A 17202-nucleotide genomic window follows, 5' to 3' on the forward strand; every position below is an offset into this window, starting at 1 on the left:
AAAATTTGCACTGTGCTGACCATTTATCAACATAGCCTCACCTCGTTAGGAGTAATGGAGTCATTTTTAAGTATGATCAGGTTTTGTGCACTCTGCCCACTCTGTCCTGTCAGATGCCTCTCAGTCACCACTGCAGAGGGACCCGTTGCTGTTGGGCCACAGGTGTTGTAAAACATAAAAGTGTCACTTCCTGATCCTGCAGTAAGGCATGCCTTATAGCAGTAGGTTTTAGTCAGAGACCCATTGCCCCTCACTTCAATGAAATGGGGCTGCACTTTTAAACCATGTGGCAACCTCGCATCAATGTTGTTGTTGGCCTGCTTGTACAGTTCAGCAGGGCACCGTTCTCTGACCCCACAGAAACCTGTACAGCAGGAGTCACCATACAAACTGTATCTGTAGCACTTGATCACAGTAAGCCCAATGACTGTGAAAAGGAAAACGAAGGAGATGGCGCACAAAGCAATAATGAGATAAAGAGTGATCTCTGAGTAATTGCTTGGACTTTTAATGTGCCTTCTTGTATCAGGGATGATTTTGGAAACTCTGTCCACCACAGCAACAGTGATGGCTACTGATGAGGACATCGGTGGCTCTCCATTGTCTCTCACCTCCACCGTCAGGTTGTAAGTAGGTGTGCTCTCTTCCCTCAGTTTGCGAGTAGTCCTTATCTCCCCAGTATGGAGCTCTACCCTAAACAAATCTGGATCTGAGGTTTGAACCAGGTGGTAGAACAACCAGGCATTTTGTCCTGAGTCCCCATCAATGGCTATAATTTTGGTTACCAAATATCCAGCATTTGCCAAGCGTGGGATCATCTCCAGGGCTGCTGAATTGTTGGTTGAGGTAGGATACAGAATCTGTGGAGCATGGTCATTCTCGTCTACCACATAGATGTGGACACTGACAGTGCTGCTCAGTGATGGGATCCCAGCATCCTGAGCCTGGACAACCACTTGGAACTCCCTTAGTGTCTCATAGTCAAAGGATTTGACAGCATACATGTTGCCACTGTCAGATTTAATGGAGACATAGGAGGTAACAGGTAGCCCTTCAATCTCCCTATCCAGTAGAGAATAGGACACATAGGCATTTTCGGCAACATCCGGGTCAGTGGCTTTGATAGTGCAAAGCAAGACTCCAAGGGGGTTGTTCTCAGGGATGTAAACTGAGTACACAGGTTCCTCAAAGCGTGGAGGATTGTCATTGATGTCAGAGATCTCCACATGGATCACCTTCTGGGAGGAGAGAGGGGGGCTCCCAGAGTCAGTAGCTGTAACTGTGATATTGTAGGCTGCTGCTTTCTCATGGTCCAGCTTGCCCTGGGTCACCAAGGTGTAGGAGTTCTTGAAAGAGTTGAGCATGAAGGGGAGGCCAGGGGGAATACGCAGACTGACCTGCTTGTTCAGCCCTGAGTCCTGGTCTGTGACACTCATCAGGGCCACCACAGTTCCTGACTTTGCATCCTCTGGCACTGGGCTGTACAAGGAGGTCAGGACCACCTCAGGAACATTATCATTGGCATCCACAATGTTGACCAGTACCTTGCAGTGCCCAGCCATAGAGACGGGGCCCTGGTCAGTGGCTTGCACATAGATCTCATAAGAGGATGCCTCTTCATAATCCAGGGTACCATTAACCCGCACCTCCCCTGAATGTGGGTCCACACTAAACAGCTGCCTCACCTTCTGTGGGGTATAGCTGCCAAAAGAATAAATCACATCCCCATTGGAGCCCTCATCAGGGTCTGAGGCATTGAGTTTGACAACTAGGGTGCCAGGTGGGGAGTTCTCCAGAAGGTTCACGGTGTAGGTGGAGCGGTCAAAGGCAGGGGAGTTGTCATTGGTATCCACAACTCGAACAGAGATCTGGGCTGTACCAGACTTGGGGGGGTCCCCACCATCCACAGCAGTGAGCACCAGCTGCTGCAGGGCACTCTGCTCCCGGTCCAATGGCTGCTGCAGCACCAGCTCCAGGAGCTTGCTGCCACTCTGGAAGCCTTTAAGGTCCAGGGCAAAGTGGCGGCTGGGGCTGAGCTGGTAGCTCTGCACCGAGTTGGTGCCCACATCGGGGTCCTGGGCACTCTCGATGTGGAAGCGGGCCCCGGGCACGGCAGACTCACTGATTTCCAGCCGGTAATCCTGGCGGGGAAAGCGCGGTGCATTGTCGTTGATGTCCAGCACCTCCACCTCCACGTTGTGCACCTCGATGGGCTGCTCGATCACCAACTCCAGGCTGAGGAAGCATGTGGGGCTCAGCTCGCAGAGCTCCTCCCGGTCCATGCGCTCCCGCACCAGCAGCACCCCGCGGCCCAGCTCCAGTTCCAGGTACTGGCGGCCGCTGCCCGAGGTGAGCCGCGCTCCCCGCGCCGCCAGCCGCCGCGGATCCACGCCCAGGTCGCTCGCCACGTTGCCCACGAAGGCGCCGTGCGGCAGCTCCTCCCGCACCGAGTAGCGGAGCGGCCCGCCCGCCGCCCGCCCGGCGCCCAGCCCCAGCAGCAGCAGCAGTAGCAGCAGCGGCGGCGGGGGCGACGGCGGCGGCAGGCCCAGCGCCACCGCCCCGCCGCGTCTCCGCCGAGCAGCCGCCGCCATGGCCAGGGGGTGGGGAGCCGCCGGAGCCCGGAGCCGCCTCGCCTGGCCCTGGCCCGGCCTCACGCCCCGCCGCCCGGCCGCCTCATGGAAGCGGCGAGCTGCAGCCGCCGGCCGCCACCAGCCCCGCCGCCGGCCCCGCCGCCGGCAGCGCCGCTGCCCGGCCCATGCTTGCCGGCTGCCCCAAAGAGCGGCTCCGACCTCTCTCCCTCCGGCGGCTCCAGGGAGGAGGAAGAGGAGGAGGCGGAGGAGGAGGAGGAAGGAGGAGGGACCGAGACTCGCTGGATCCGCTTTCTCCTGCTCCAGCTGCCGCGCGGGCGGAGGCGGGGGAGGACGCTAAGCCGCGGCTGGCTCCGGTTCAGCACCTGGGCCGGGAGCAGCGCCTCGGCGGCGGCCGGCGGCAGGGCGAGCTCCGGCTCAGCACCAGCGCCGGGAACAGCGCCTTGGCGGCTGCCGGCGGCGGGGCGGGCTCCGCCGCTGCGCGCCTACCCCGGGGCCGGGCGCCGCCGGTCCGCCGCGCACGGAGCCGCCCCCGCGCCCCGCTTCGGCGGCCGAGGGCGTAAGGCCGGGCCCCGCTCCCCCCCGCGGCACTGGCCTCACCCACGTGTTGCCGCCCCTCGGTGCGCCGGGCCCCTCGGTGCCGGTGGCCGCCGCCGGGCCGGGAAGGGAGGGGTGCGGTACCGCCGTACCGCTCCTCGCCTCCGCCCCGGTTTCGGTGCTGAAGCCTCGGGGGCGCGGGGCGAGCCGCCAGCCGCCGGCACTCCTAAAATGCATCCGCCTGGGAGGGTTAAATCAGCGCAGGGAGCCGAAAAAAAACGGGCCTCCAGCCAAGGCTGGTGCCGGCTGTGTGCTGCTGCAGTGGGTTTGACGACCTCCTTCTCGAAGACCTGCCCCTCTGCCCCCGCGGAGGTTCATTTCTGCTGCAGCACCGTCCCTCTGCCCAGCCCCTGCGGGCCCCCTTGCCCTGATTCCACCCTCCTTCTGCCCCGCTCCCTGTCGCCCCTACAGCAGCCCGACAGCAGCTTGACTGGAAGAATTCTGCAGGTCACACCCAGGAGTTCTGAGCATTTAAGGTGGGCTTCAGTTTTCCATCCAATGCAACAGACAGGCTCAAGGTGATCAAGTGCAGCTGGAGAGAAGACGGAGAAGTGCAATATGATCTGTGTTCCAGTTAGTGTTCTTTCCTCCTCTACACCCATATTGGAGGACTGACAAAAAACAGGGCCGTGAAATTGAACAAACTCAGTGGGGGGTTGGGGAGTGGTGGCAGCAACATGCTGCATCTGCAGGAAGTTTTACTGTAATGCCACAAATCCCAGCAAAGACAATAAGCTTAAGCATCTACTCATAGAACACCTAAGTTACTATGCTGATATATTTGTGGAGACAAACCTCAGGTCACAGTCCTACAGGGGTCTATATTGTACCTATTACCCAGTGCAGAAACTGTTTCTAGGATTTCTCTTCCTGTTGTTTTTCCCTTTCTTACCCCACCAAGACTTTTGGAATGACTAATGGATCTTTTCTGTATTCGGCTGGTCTATCTGTTGACCCCAACGTTCAGCTAAAACCTTTCTCAATGCCCTTTTGTGGGCCTGGGCACGCCTCACCATGTAGGGTGACTTTTGAGAGCACAATCTTACACTGTAAATCCCAAAGGTTTTAACTATGATGTACCCGATGCACAAACCCCAGAGAACAATTGTTCTAATTCTGACTCAGCACTGCTAATATTACCAGTCTATCACGTTTATCCATGGCCACTATTATCAGAGAGGAACATTAGAATAAACAACATTAATTGCATGATGACCTATTTATGTTTTGGCTGATGTGTTGGTACACTTCTCAGCCCATTTTTGTGGCACAAATATTTACCCTCATATTTATTCTAACATGCCCAGTACTCCAGGGTCTGCAAATACAGTGGTGGAATCACCCAACCCTATTTATCTTTTTAAGCAGGACAAATGTAGGTCTGTGCAGAGCAAGACAGGCAGATGAAGAAGCCAATTGCCTAGAACATCTGGAAATCTGCCCATTTCATCCAGTAGCCCAAACTGGAGCCAAACACTTAAAAAAATCTGCTTCATAGTTTTGGCTAGTTACCCATTTTCAAGATCATAACAATTACAGATTCAAAACAAAATGCCCTGACAGACTTACGAAAAACAAACAAGAAAAAAAAATGCTAAAAGCCCTAATTTGCATTTTTGGCCATTTTGAAGTTTTGGAATGGACAGCTATAACGAGGCTAACAGACATGGACTATGTGGCTGTGTATCAAAATCGCTTGCAGTCAACACATAAAACAGAAGCCTGAAGGGACACACCCTCAGTTTTCCAGACAATCAAATACTGGCTTCATCCAGACAGGCCAGAGTATCTCTTAAGTGTACAGCCATTAAGTCTTCTAACAAACATTCATCACACCAATAAAAGAGACCAAAAGCCACAGCAACATCTCAGGCCCTGCCTTAAGGACTACATCGGTAGAGATACTCCTAGAAATGAACAATGCCCTTTATAAGAGGTAGCAGAAAAACAAAACCCACCTTGTAGGCATTACCTTTTTGGCAGGCTGATTTTACTTACAGTGTGTGAACCATATGCCAAGCACACATCTAGGGGATTGTAATACCTGTGAGGAAGCTTCCCTTTCACGTTGTTCCTAGACCCTGATGATTTAACTTCTGGTGCACATTGAGGCTCCTCTCTAGTGCATTCGAGCTGGGTACCTCACCAAGGAACGGCTGATGATTGCTTAAATCCTGTCTGTCACTATTTGCATACAGCATTGGCTCATCTCTTCTAAAATCCTGTTCCTCTGCAGACAGCTAGGACCATGCACATCCAAGGATTTGTAAAAACAACACAGAATGTAAAACTGAACAAATATAACACACACATAATAGAGCCATTCTAGAACATAATCCCCAAAATCTTCATTCCCTTCAAACATATAGCAAAATCTCAAGTTCCTAGATTTTTTTTTCTACTAATTTTAGAATGATAAGTCTCATGATCACCTGGCCTTTTTGTAAGTCTTACAGAAACAACAGAATAGGTAATTTGCTTTCCATTTTACAGATTAACACTGTAGCTTGGCTCATGCACAGTAGCACTGTACAAATGTAACAGCCTTTCTGAAAATTTTAGCTTTATATCATGTATGCTGACTACACACAATTTTGTACTGATATACTGAAACTTGTGCTGTTCCAATTACATGTTCCCTGAGTTACTTTAAATATACATAAAATTCTTTAATGGCAAAAATAATTTTAGTTATTTTCATCAGCTTCAGTGGTAATGCTGACTGAGTCCTGCAGACCTTGGCTTTTAATTCAGGAAAAGTTTCCATTGAAAAAACACTTCAGGGGTTGGTCTCTAGTAATATTGATTTTTACAGTGAAAAGCAAAAATTGAAACAGAAAAACATAATTTCAGTTTCAACTGAATTGGGGCTTAGAGGCTTTCTTGTTTTCTTTTTCTTGGAGTTTTGTTTTCCACTAATTTATTGAAACTTCATTTAAGCACCAGTTCTGAAACACCTTAAAAACTCACTTAATAAAAGTGTTTTCTGTGGCTTCAGATCAATTCACAAAAGCAAGAGCATCAGAATCTGTCCCTGCAGCAGAAACAGCTGATAAAAATCCTAGGCCAAATGTCCATTTGCTGATAATCTGATAAACCCTGAAGTGATTGATACTACCTGCATGCCATATCTGCATGCACAGGCCTGTTGGATTTCTCTGACATATGGAAATTGTGCCACTATATTTAGATTGGTTAAATTAAATGGTACAAGTTCTTTAATGAGAGTACAGTGCAGGGTTGTAGCAAAGAATACACTGATTTTATCAAGTTCTTCAGAAGAAAAATAAGTTAAAAGATAGTTATAAGTCATATGATAAGGTAGTAAAACATTGATATATATCTGTGTTAGAGATTGTAGCAATATAACTATTTCAGTATAAAAAGTCATCACATTCCTATGCAAGCCTTTCTTAAAAGAGTACTACATATAGATATGCCTACATTGGTATCACTGTAATGCAATGCCACAGAAAAATTTCTGTGCAAATATTTCTCTTGGGAGTGATACAATTATATGCAGATACAGTTCTGTAGGCATTTAGAGCCTTAACGGTTCATCCATTTCAAATCTCACCTGTACCAGGCACATCTTTATATAACACTAACTAGAATCACCTAAATTTGTTTGACCTGCAATACATCTGTGTTCTATTTTCTTCAATGCAGTAGTAGAAAATAGGAAGATGTAACTGTACATGGTGCTAACTGAAGAAATCCAAGGAACTTTGACATCTGAAGACATTTTGCTTCTTTGTAAATAATTACACCTTCAGTAAATCACATCCTTCAAACATGACATCCAATGACTTAATTTCCTTTCTGAATCTGTGGGAAGTCACAGCTCTGAGGATCAGGCTGTACATTTTTTTATGTAGTTTTGTCAGCATGTACATTTTAGCAACAAAGAGATTAATATTATATAAATGCTCTTGGCACACGGAATTGTTGCCTGCAGATGAAACAATATGCAAAATACACGGAGAAAAGTATAGAGAATCCACAAAATTCAGCCATTATCAAGCATGTAAGTTATGTTATTTTGCAGGGAAAAAAATAGATTTTCTCTGTATACACCCGCTTGCATGTGGTGCCTACAAATTGTCTGCTTTACTTTTAACTAAATCAAGTCAAGTGGAAAGAAGCAGCCATCCGTCACAGGCTGGATTACATCAACCACAGTTGAAAACGATGCCTGTAAACACTAAGAGAATGACTCAAACTTGTGGAGTTTCCTACAGTTTTTCCAGTGAGGTGCTGGACTGTAGCACCATCTTCTAGCTCAAGGGTACTCTGGAAATCTATGGAAAGAAAGTCTTGCCATTCTGAAGGGACACACACTACTTCTTCATCCCAACCCCATGTTTCAGTTGTCTCTCTTGGGACTCTTGTACTCTTCTGCACCCCACTTACTTCAGTTGTGCACCCCACCCACCCACACCTCATCTAAAGGAGAATATGTGTAGGGCCTTAAATTGTTTCTGGGGATTCTCCAGGCCTCAAGTACTATTTGATCATGAAAATACCACCTAGAGGCAATAAGGCAACATAAATGTGGGAGTGAAAAGGATTTATATCTTGCAGTGGATTGATAAACCTCCATCAGTCACAATTTAGCCACATGAGCTAAGAGATCCTGGAATATGAGTGAGCAGGCTCTGCATTGAGAACAGAGTCACTGAGCAGCAACCCTTGAACAGAGCCCTGCAGCTGAACCAGATCTGGTCTGTGTTGTCTGCATGGGGTTTTCTGAGGACATGGGATTCTCCCTCTTTCTAAAAATACTGCAAAATGCCTCCCTGTGGTAATGTAAACTTGTTTCTACACCCAACTTCTTTGCTACCTTGTTCCATTCATATTCTGCACTTGGATTACTTGCTGACAAGTCACCTTTTTACATGCAGTTTGCCTCTCCCTTGTTTGAAAAAGGTATTGTGCCAAACTGCTCAGCTGGATTGACTCTGTTCATTCATATTCTTCCATAAATCCATTTGCCACACTGGTATAAATCTAACTATCTCACCACCTTTGCAATAACACCTTTTATTCTTTACTACATTTTAAAATGTAGTAAATGTAAAATTTTTACATTTTAAAATTCTACTTTTTAGAGTCCAGGTCTCTACTGATGATTCCTAAGCTCTCCTAACTCATCCAAGTTGGACTGACAGGTCGAAAACTGCCAGTGTTGTCTTCTTGTTCACAGTCTGTCTCTTAAACACATCCTTCTCTTTGGTCTTTCCCTATCTGTCTATTTTCCTTCTTAAATATTTGTTCTGTATGTTGAGGGTTTTTTTGTTTGTTTTTGTTGCTGTTGTTTTCCTATTATTACTGACAGCTTATAATCAATTTCACAGTCTTTGTTTGTGCTATCCCCTTTGTTTCATTTTGGTTTGGTCCCTTTCTCCATCTTATCTCTTTCCTTTCCTTTCCTTTCCTTTCCTTTCCTTTCCTTTCCTTTCCTTTCCTTTCCTTTCCTTTCCTTTCCTTTCCTTTCCTTTCCTTTCCTTTCCTTTCCTTTCCTTCCATCTTCTACCTCTATTCCATTCAGTCATTTTCTACTCCATCTTCTGTCAGTCCTCCTACCTCTTTCATATCTCCTGGTTACCCACTCTTATTCTCTCTTCATGTTGACTTACTGTGTTGTTCCCCTCAATGTCCTAGGACTTTTATGATATTCCTTCTGGATATATGAGAAATTTACTGTGTTCTAAAGTGATGCTAATAAGAGATGCTGATGTCTCTTTTTTCCCTTCATTTTTGTCTGCAAACCTCAGGTAAAGTAGGAAACTAAGCATCATACAGTGGCACTGGACCAAAGGAAATAGAGACCTAGTATAAAAATAGAGAGTGAGGATAAAAAGTACAGGGAAGGAGTAATATGAGGAATAGTCAGCCACCTTATTGACTGCTGAGAACTACTGACAGCATTTTCTTCAGAGTCTGTCAATGCCTCTCACTTATTAGTAAAACATTTCTGGTTTGAATGATAAAAGACTACACAAGTACCTAAGCGCTGTGTATTCACTCCTATAAAAACATATAGTGAGTTACATCTATTCAATTTGTTTCTGCTCCCTGCTTATTCCTAACTCTGAGTAGTTAACCATCGAAATCTGAAACGTCCTAATTTGGATCTGAAAAGAAGTTGGCAATAATGTTGGTTTGTTTCCCCACTGTTCTAATGATGACCTAAGTTTGTCTTTGACCATGTTAAAAGTATTGACTGTCAATGCCCTAACTATAAACTGTACATCTTGTGCTAGATCAGATTCCGCTTTTTTTGAAAGTCATTGCTTTCTCCTTCATCTGCACTTTTAATTCTTGGCCTACTGCTCACCCAACATCTTTTCCAGGTTTGCTGCATTTCCTAATACCATGTCCATGAATTTCATTAATCCACGAAAGTATATCAAATCAGAAATTATCTATTCAAGATAGAAAAGCATATCTGGAGCTTTACTTTCAATGTTTAATTTATTGAGCCCCATATCTGGGTAATAACACTGACTTCAGATACACAAAACGGCACAAAAAGCCACAGTGAGGATCTCTTCCTTAGCAAAGTTACTCTGCTAGCTACTGAGTAGCACGACTATTACATGTACAGGATAGTAAATTCACACTATTGGTATTCAAAGATTCTTTCACTGTAACATTTTTCTATTGGCTTGCCTAACCCATTAGTAACACATTTTCAGGTTACGTAAAATGTAGCAGACCTTCTGCTAGCTAAATAAGAGAAGGAAAAAAAATACAAAAAAAAAAAAAAAAAAAAAAAGACACTCCTCACATCCACTGCCACTCTGCTTCCTGCTCTTTGCCAAAAATATACAACACCAGGTGAAGCATGCATTAACCTATTAACCTATTCCACTGGATTGCTAATACCAAGTACATTTTCTTAGCAAAGAAGACATATGTGTAACTTCAGTCTCAACTTGTCAACTTAACTGTGACTTAAATGGTTTGTGTTTATTCCCTGTGCAGAAATGCATTCCTGTTTGCATTCAACATACTGCTTGCAGACACAAATACTCTAACATGCACAATGTAAAGCTGGATTATCCAGTAGTTACAATTAAGCATTGTTCACATTTGTCTACATTTCTTCCAGCCACTGAGAGTCCTTTCTCCTTCTCTGGCACACACTCCAAAGCTACACTGAGGTTAACACAGCTGTAAATGTCTGTCCCAAACCACCATATTCCTACACAGCAGCAAGCTACAGCTTACTCCTGAAGCTAAATATGTAAAGTAGAACTGAAATGGTCAAGGACAGATTTCCTCAATTTGAAATCAGACCCAAAATGCTACTGTACTGAATTCTGCAGAGCTGCCTTAAATGTCAGCAATTTCTCAAATTAGTAGAACAAATTATACTTAAGCAGAGTTTAAAAGTGTCTGGAATGACCTTGCTTTTCAAGGCTTCATTCTAGGATTAACTATTTAATTGCTGTTTTCTTGATGTTGGAAAAAGTCAGTGTCAAATTTACCAGGAAATTAAATAATTCCAGCTATACAATTCAAACTGTAAAAGTGAGGCACATCATTGCCTCTAGCTTCAGCTGTTGCACTCAGACACAGCTCCCATGTCTTCCACAGCCAGAGGATTACTCTGCTGTGGTACTGTCTCCAAGCTAGAGCAGGCAGAACTATTTAGCTAACAGGCAAGGTCTTTGCTCCAGAATGGATGAGCAACCAAAGGAATAACAAAAGCATTGCTCTGGGCTTCCAGAGCTCGCTACAATAAAGGCAGGTTGGATACAGGTTGTATTTAGCATGGCTGCCATGACAGAAGACCCAGATACGTTGTGGGGTGAACCTCTGCATGGCTGATTCCAGCCTTTCACAGCTTCCTCACCATTAGTCATTTTTTTTAGATTTGCAGTTCTCCATGTGGTAAAAAGGAAGAAACTTCACTCTCTGATCAAATGATAGAGGAAAAGCTCCATCACAGAAATCTACCCAGCTTTTAGCACAAATAGGAAAGACTTTGCCTGGCAACATGGCCAAGTAACTAATAATCCTTCATTCTCCTCAGCCTTGTGATTGAGCTTTCCGCTGCAGGTTTTGGCCTACAGTTCTGATACACGTACTAAGGTCATAAGTATATTGACAGAAAATAAAAATCCATTAACTATTTCCAAGAGCAGCTGAGAGCCATAAAAGAGGCAAGAGGAGATTAGAGTACCAGCAACATAAAACATACTGACTCTGTGAGGACTTTTATGAGACCAGTAATCCAATGTCTGTTGCTCTACAGCGTTCCATATTCCATGTGTCTGCACAGGAGTGGCTGGGCAGGGGAAGTAGGGCAGGGAGATATTTTGTTTTGTTTGCTAAGTTCTCAGCAAGCATTTCTGAGCTTAGAAGATTTTACCTCAAATCCTATTAAAAAGAAAATCATCTGCCCAAACTGTGTTGTGCTTGGACTATTTTTAACGTATAACCACATCCATGATGAACAAAATGTTATTACTGCAGATTCTGCTGAAATTATCTCACACCAGCACAAGACCCATTGATTTTCTTACTCAGCAGAACCAGGAACAGCATTTGACCCTGACTTACACCTTCTGCCAATGACTTTGATTTACATTTTTGTTTCTCCTTGGGGTCCTGGAACACTGTAAGATCTCACACCTTATTCCTGAATAGTCATGCAAAAGTTGGTTCTTTTTCCCCTCTTCACTTGTTCCAGACACTTTATACTGTACCATTACAATCTCAGTCATGATTAACAATAAGGTTACCAAAACTGCACAGAGAATTGGATTCGAACTGTGCACTTACAAGTAGTACCTGATAATGTGCCAAAAGATCATCTGCCAATAATTCTGTGCATAAAAATAGCAACAATTTTGCTTTATCATTTCTTATACTGTATCAATAGTTTGAGTTCATTACCTGTAACTAATCTAAGTTTTTCCTTTCTGTAATCCTTGTGATTTTACCTTTCCTCGTTTATTATCTTTTTTGTTAAATACAGAAAATTGACTAAAAAGTGACTGATTAGTATGACTGAGGTATGAATACAAACGTGTGCACTTGTGAAAGCACACAAAATACAAAAAGAAGGACTAACAGGGGAAGTATACATTAATTGCTACAGAGTACCCTATATGTAGATCTCATTTGAATGAATTGAGGCAAACAAAATGACCTAAGATAAGGTGTCAAGAAGATGGAGAAGAGAACTGGAGCCTTAAAATACACAGATGATAAGAGAACTGTGAAGCTCAAGAAATTCTGATCCTAGTCACCTGTGACCACCAGGTACATGAGCTGATCCTGGTGAGTACATGGTTATGAGAGTGTGAGTGAACAAAATCTGTAAGAGAATGAGTGAGAGTGGGAAATTTCAAAGATTTTGCAGGATTTTTGCACTTTTCCTTCTTTAAGATCTTGCATTCAGTTCTCTTGTATTAATTTCTTACACATAAATTCTAGATTCTTCCCTGTGAGAACTTGTTTGCACATGAGGTCAGTTCCTGAGAATGTGAAGGTTCCGTCTGAAAAGCTGAGTCATAGCAATAGCCAGAAGATGCTGTAAACCTTGCTGGAACCAAGGGAAAATGAATAATATTAAATAAATTTTAAAAAAAGATCTGGAGAGGCCCAGAGAAGAACGGTAACTTCTACAACCCAGAAGGGTTAAAGGCACAGTAGTACCAACTCCAGATCCGTTTCCCCACCCACAGACATCAAAACCAGCTCCTGCACCCTTCTCTGGAGTTCCTCACAGTCTCTAGCACTTGCTGTTGCTATTGCTGCTGGAGAATAGGACTAGGAATAGCTCCAGGTAGCTGGAGGAGTTGCAAGAAGGAGGGAGATGAGATGGGAGCAGTCAGCAGCATCTCACAGATGGGAACAGCAGCAGAGAAAGAGGCAGTGGTGAATAGACCATAGAAAATACAAGTACTGTAATATCACATACAGTATTAACATAGAGCTTGACAGCACAACATTGTACAGATTGACAAGCCTGGGTGAAACAGTGATCAAGTTAGCAAGAAGATGACATAAAGCTACTGAACATACCTGCCCAGTTCAGGGCCTTTAAGCCAAGCTTCACCATTGCTGAGATAGCTCTGTTCAGATTTACTATTGCAACAAGCTCACCTCTAATCTGCACTAAATAAAGAGAATTTGAGACAGAGTACTTAGAAGGGGAAGCAAAGAAAAGGGAAGATACAAGGTACGCGGATGGGGCAGATGATGACCAGAAGCCCAGAGGAAGGAATTAAAAATGCTGGCTGTCACACAGCAAGAAGAAGAGGAAAAAAGTTCCCTGGAGCTGAGTAGGGGGGTTTTGAAAGTGAAACAAAAGTGAGATGGTGACAGAAGCTGATGATCATGCCATAAAAGCAGAAAGTCAGGAGAACTGAGTTCTGTACACAGTTATATCAAGGGCTTCATGATTTCTGGCAAGTGTCTTAATTGGTTCCTAAGATGTCAGCAATATCTGGGCTCAAATGGCTGCTAAAGGGCTTAAAGCACTACTGCAGAGTATACATGGATATTCTTAAGGAAGTATGTACATATACATATGTAAAATTTACTATTGGTAATGGGTACTGAAGGTAGAAAACTTTTGTTTGTTTGTTTGTTTTTAACTAGATACTAAGTATATATGTTTTCAAACTTCTATTCAGGATTCTTAAAACCTCTGTGACATCAAATATTTATGTTTTGACTTTAGTAAGAGTTCAGTATTTCTTTCCTTGAGCACAAGAGTCCTTACTGAATAGGCTGTAGTGGCTGACACAACAAAATGTTCTTTTAAAAGTTAGACTATATCCAGTGTTTACCACTAACTAGTACTACAGTAATGCAGATTTGCCTTACACATTTTGTACAGATTTTTCATGCAGCAAACTCATTATTTTGTACTGAGGGAAGGCCCATATTGGATGCATCTGTTCCTGCAACAGCAGGCAATGATGCTGTGAGGCAGTGTGCAGAGTATCTTGCCTGGTCCTCCGCTGCTCTTCCAGAAGATCAGGTTCCCACAGGTTGTATCTGCCAACCTTACAGGGATATATCTATTAGTCCTAGCACACTTCAAGTGACACTAGACATGCAGCTTTTAATAACTCAGCTGAGCTCTGGTTATTTTTTCTATCCATGAACAGAGATATCTGAGCAGGACACACAAGACAGAGCTCTGATGATAAGCTCTGATGACGATATCATATGTATCCATTGAAATCAGTACCACTTCCTTGCACTAGTCAAAACATCATCCTCCATGAACAGACAAAATTTAGAGATCTTCAAGTAAATCCACTGAGAAGAAGGTCACATGTCTCCAACCATTACCAGAGCAGACAGGGCAAGCTGTGTTTTTATCCTCTGTGAAAACAGAGCCAATACCTAGCCAACAAAGTCTAGGTTCATGAGATCAGGAAAGGCAGCCTGCCTCTTTGTCCTAGAAAGGACACAATAGGAACAGCAGACTGAGTCTGGACCCTATATTAGGGGGTTACATATTTCAAAACAAATAGTTGTAGAGTATAACCTGAAAACTCTTCTTGGAATCTCCTGAGATACCAGGTACCACTTTGTTTGGCACCTTTCCTATTGAACTTGGTCTTAGAAGTTGGTAGGTGCTGACCACCAGTGAAAGGCTCTTCTTAATTATTAGGATCTTCCTCCTCTTACCTGTCTACATACCTCATGACCCATTTGTGGTTGAGAGGCAGTGGCTTTTAGCTTTGGTAGCTAAAGGAGCTTCTCTTATAGAATAAAACAGTACTTTGTAAACAGACCCAGCCCTTCTACGGTATTGCAATTGACAGACTCTTCTTTCCTCAGTCTCACGCACAACCTTTCTCAACATCTCTTTACATTTCTGTCTTTTTTGAACAGAAGTGGCAAAAAAACAGATCTTGATATTCTTAGTACCATCTTTTCAATATTCTCCCAGGTCTACTACATATTTGACTGATGTATCCTCAGACACATTTTTCTTACTAATGGACACATCTGGGTAGCTTCCCTCCTCACCACAGTCCATTCATGAAATCCCGCTTACATTAAAATAAATTGCTTTAGTTCTGTTCCAACATTTATTTGCATTTTGTAAAGAGATAATAGGAGTGGCTGATGCTTTCAGCAGCCCCAGCCCAGGACCCTCCTGCCTGGTTGCTGGAGCCCAGTGTCCATGGACCTGGGGTCTCTGCCCCAGCTGAGGAATGTGGCTGCCACTTTCCTCTTTGCAAGTTCAACCAGTAGTAATGCTGAGCACATATCCCAGAGGTAAACAGAAACACACAGGGCTGGTAAAACACACTGCCACAAACATGGCTCTGCCTTGAACAGCACCCACACTCAGGACCCAGACAAATCACAAGTTCCAACAGACATCCTCTCCTCTGGGGCTTGCAGGGACAAGAAGCCACTGGTGCAGGCACACACACAGCACTCTCCAGGCTCACAAGCACACATATGGCCTAAGGTCCCTTGAAGACCAAAACAGACCCTCTGTCTCCTCCAGCACCCATGCCTGGATCCCAGCCCCAACCCACCCCACAGGTCCCCTGTTTGCCAGCTGGTCAAGCTTGGTGCTTGCTGCAAAGACACACTGCTCACACTATGGCCCCCCAAACCACTGTCTATAGGACCCTCAGGTTTACATCCTTAACTGCTGCAAAATCCTAGTTTGCCTGCACTTTCTTGATAGCCCATCAATCCTTGTGACTGACATTGTTTCTGGTTATTGTCTTCATTAATGCTTATTGGTCAGGTTTTATGTCTCTGTATGTTTATCTCCATACCTTTTTCTTATCATCCCAATTTGGAAAGGTCTTTAGTCAGATAGTCTTACTAAAAAAGTAGTTAAAAAATCTCACACTCTCCAGATCTTATTAAAAAAACTCACACTCTCCAGATCCTTATCAATTAGTGTGACTGACAAGAGCAAGAGGCAAGGGGCACAAGCTGAAACACAGGTTCTGCCTGTGTATAAGGAAACACTTCATTACTGTGCAGGTGACTAAGCCCTGGGAAAGGTTGTCCAGAGAGGTTATGGAGTCTCCCTCCTTATAAATACTCAAAAGGCATTTGGACATGGTCATGGGATCATTTTGGTTCCTATGCAATGCATTCCTGTACCTTTTGCACTGACATTAGGGACTTTCCCTTTCCCTGCACCCTGGTCCTGGTCTGGACATCGTTTTTCCCTTGCTCCCAGTCTTCCTGTTCTCAGTTTCCATTCCCAGCTCCAGCTCCAACTTTGATCTGGGCCACAAGCAGACAACTGCAATTACAAGAAGGTCCTGCCAGCTCTTGGCTGAAACAGGGCTCTGTGTTGGCAGGATTTGGAGGGAACTGAGCTTTCCAGCTATTGCAAGGGTCTAACAAGTTCACTGTACAAGAATTTCTCAAAGGCTTAGAACTCAGCCAGCTTGAAGAGAGACCTCAACAGCTACCTAACATGACACAAAGATTATTTCTTAACAAATATCAAGTCTTCTTTTCCAAAACATGCCTTGCTAAAGCTTTTAATGGAAAGTTCAGCCACATTTTCATTACAGGCAAAATGAATATTTTTTACCACTCTCAGCCTGAGAAATGACCAAACTGTTCAGTCAAACTTGTCTAATAGGCAACCCCTGGTTCACATGTATCACCATGAAAGAGGCCTAGAAGGTTTTATAATAAATAGCATCAGACCACTTTTATACTAAGCAGTGGTATGAACACAGCCTGAAACTCTGAAAGGTTTTCCTTCACTCAATAATGGAAAGAGATGGAAATACAGAAGTTCCTAACTCCAAGTTAGCCATTTGAATTGCTTTCATTAAACAAACAACAACAAATCATCTGTTGCTGAAGTGACAGAGTTCTCTTCAGGTGACACATACATGATTAGAGCAAAATGTCCTCCGCATAAGCAAAATAGGTTCCTGCTACAAGCAAATGCAGTGTGAACACAAGATGCTATTATATACAGTAATTACTACTATCCAGTCTCTCTCTGTAAAAGTATTTTGAAAAACATTCCTTTTAG

General features: G+C 44.2%; 1 protein-coding gene across 4 annotated transcripts in view; it reads right to left on the minus strand.

Annotated features, from left to right (window-relative positions):
- LOC118173894 (protocadherin alpha-C2-like) overlaps positions 1–17202 on the minus strand; it is an 81333-nt gene that overhangs the window by 47942 nt on the left and 16189 nt on the right. The window contains exon 1 of one of the 4 annotated variants that reach the window (XM_035338849.1): positions 42–4743. The exons of 1 other annotated variant lie outside the window; for it this stretch is intronic. In XM_035338849.1, the coding sequence (XP_035194740.1) occupies positions 42–2591 (2550 nt within the window). In that variant the 5' untranslated portion in view covers positions 2592–4743. Of the gene's footprint in view, positions 1–41; positions 4744–17202 lie in introns of those variants that run through there. 2 more of the 4 variants (XM_035338847.1, XM_035338848.1) reach the window with 2 other exon arrangements.

The sequence above is a fragment of the Oxyura jamaicensis genome, chromosome 13 (assembly GCF_011077185.1).
Source record: "Oxyura jamaicensis isolate SHBP4307 breed ruddy duck chromosome 13, BPBGC_Ojam_1.0, whole genome shotgun sequence".
Taxonomy (NCBI): Eukaryota; Metazoa; Chordata; class Aves; order Anseriformes; family Anatidae; genus Oxyura; species Oxyura jamaicensis.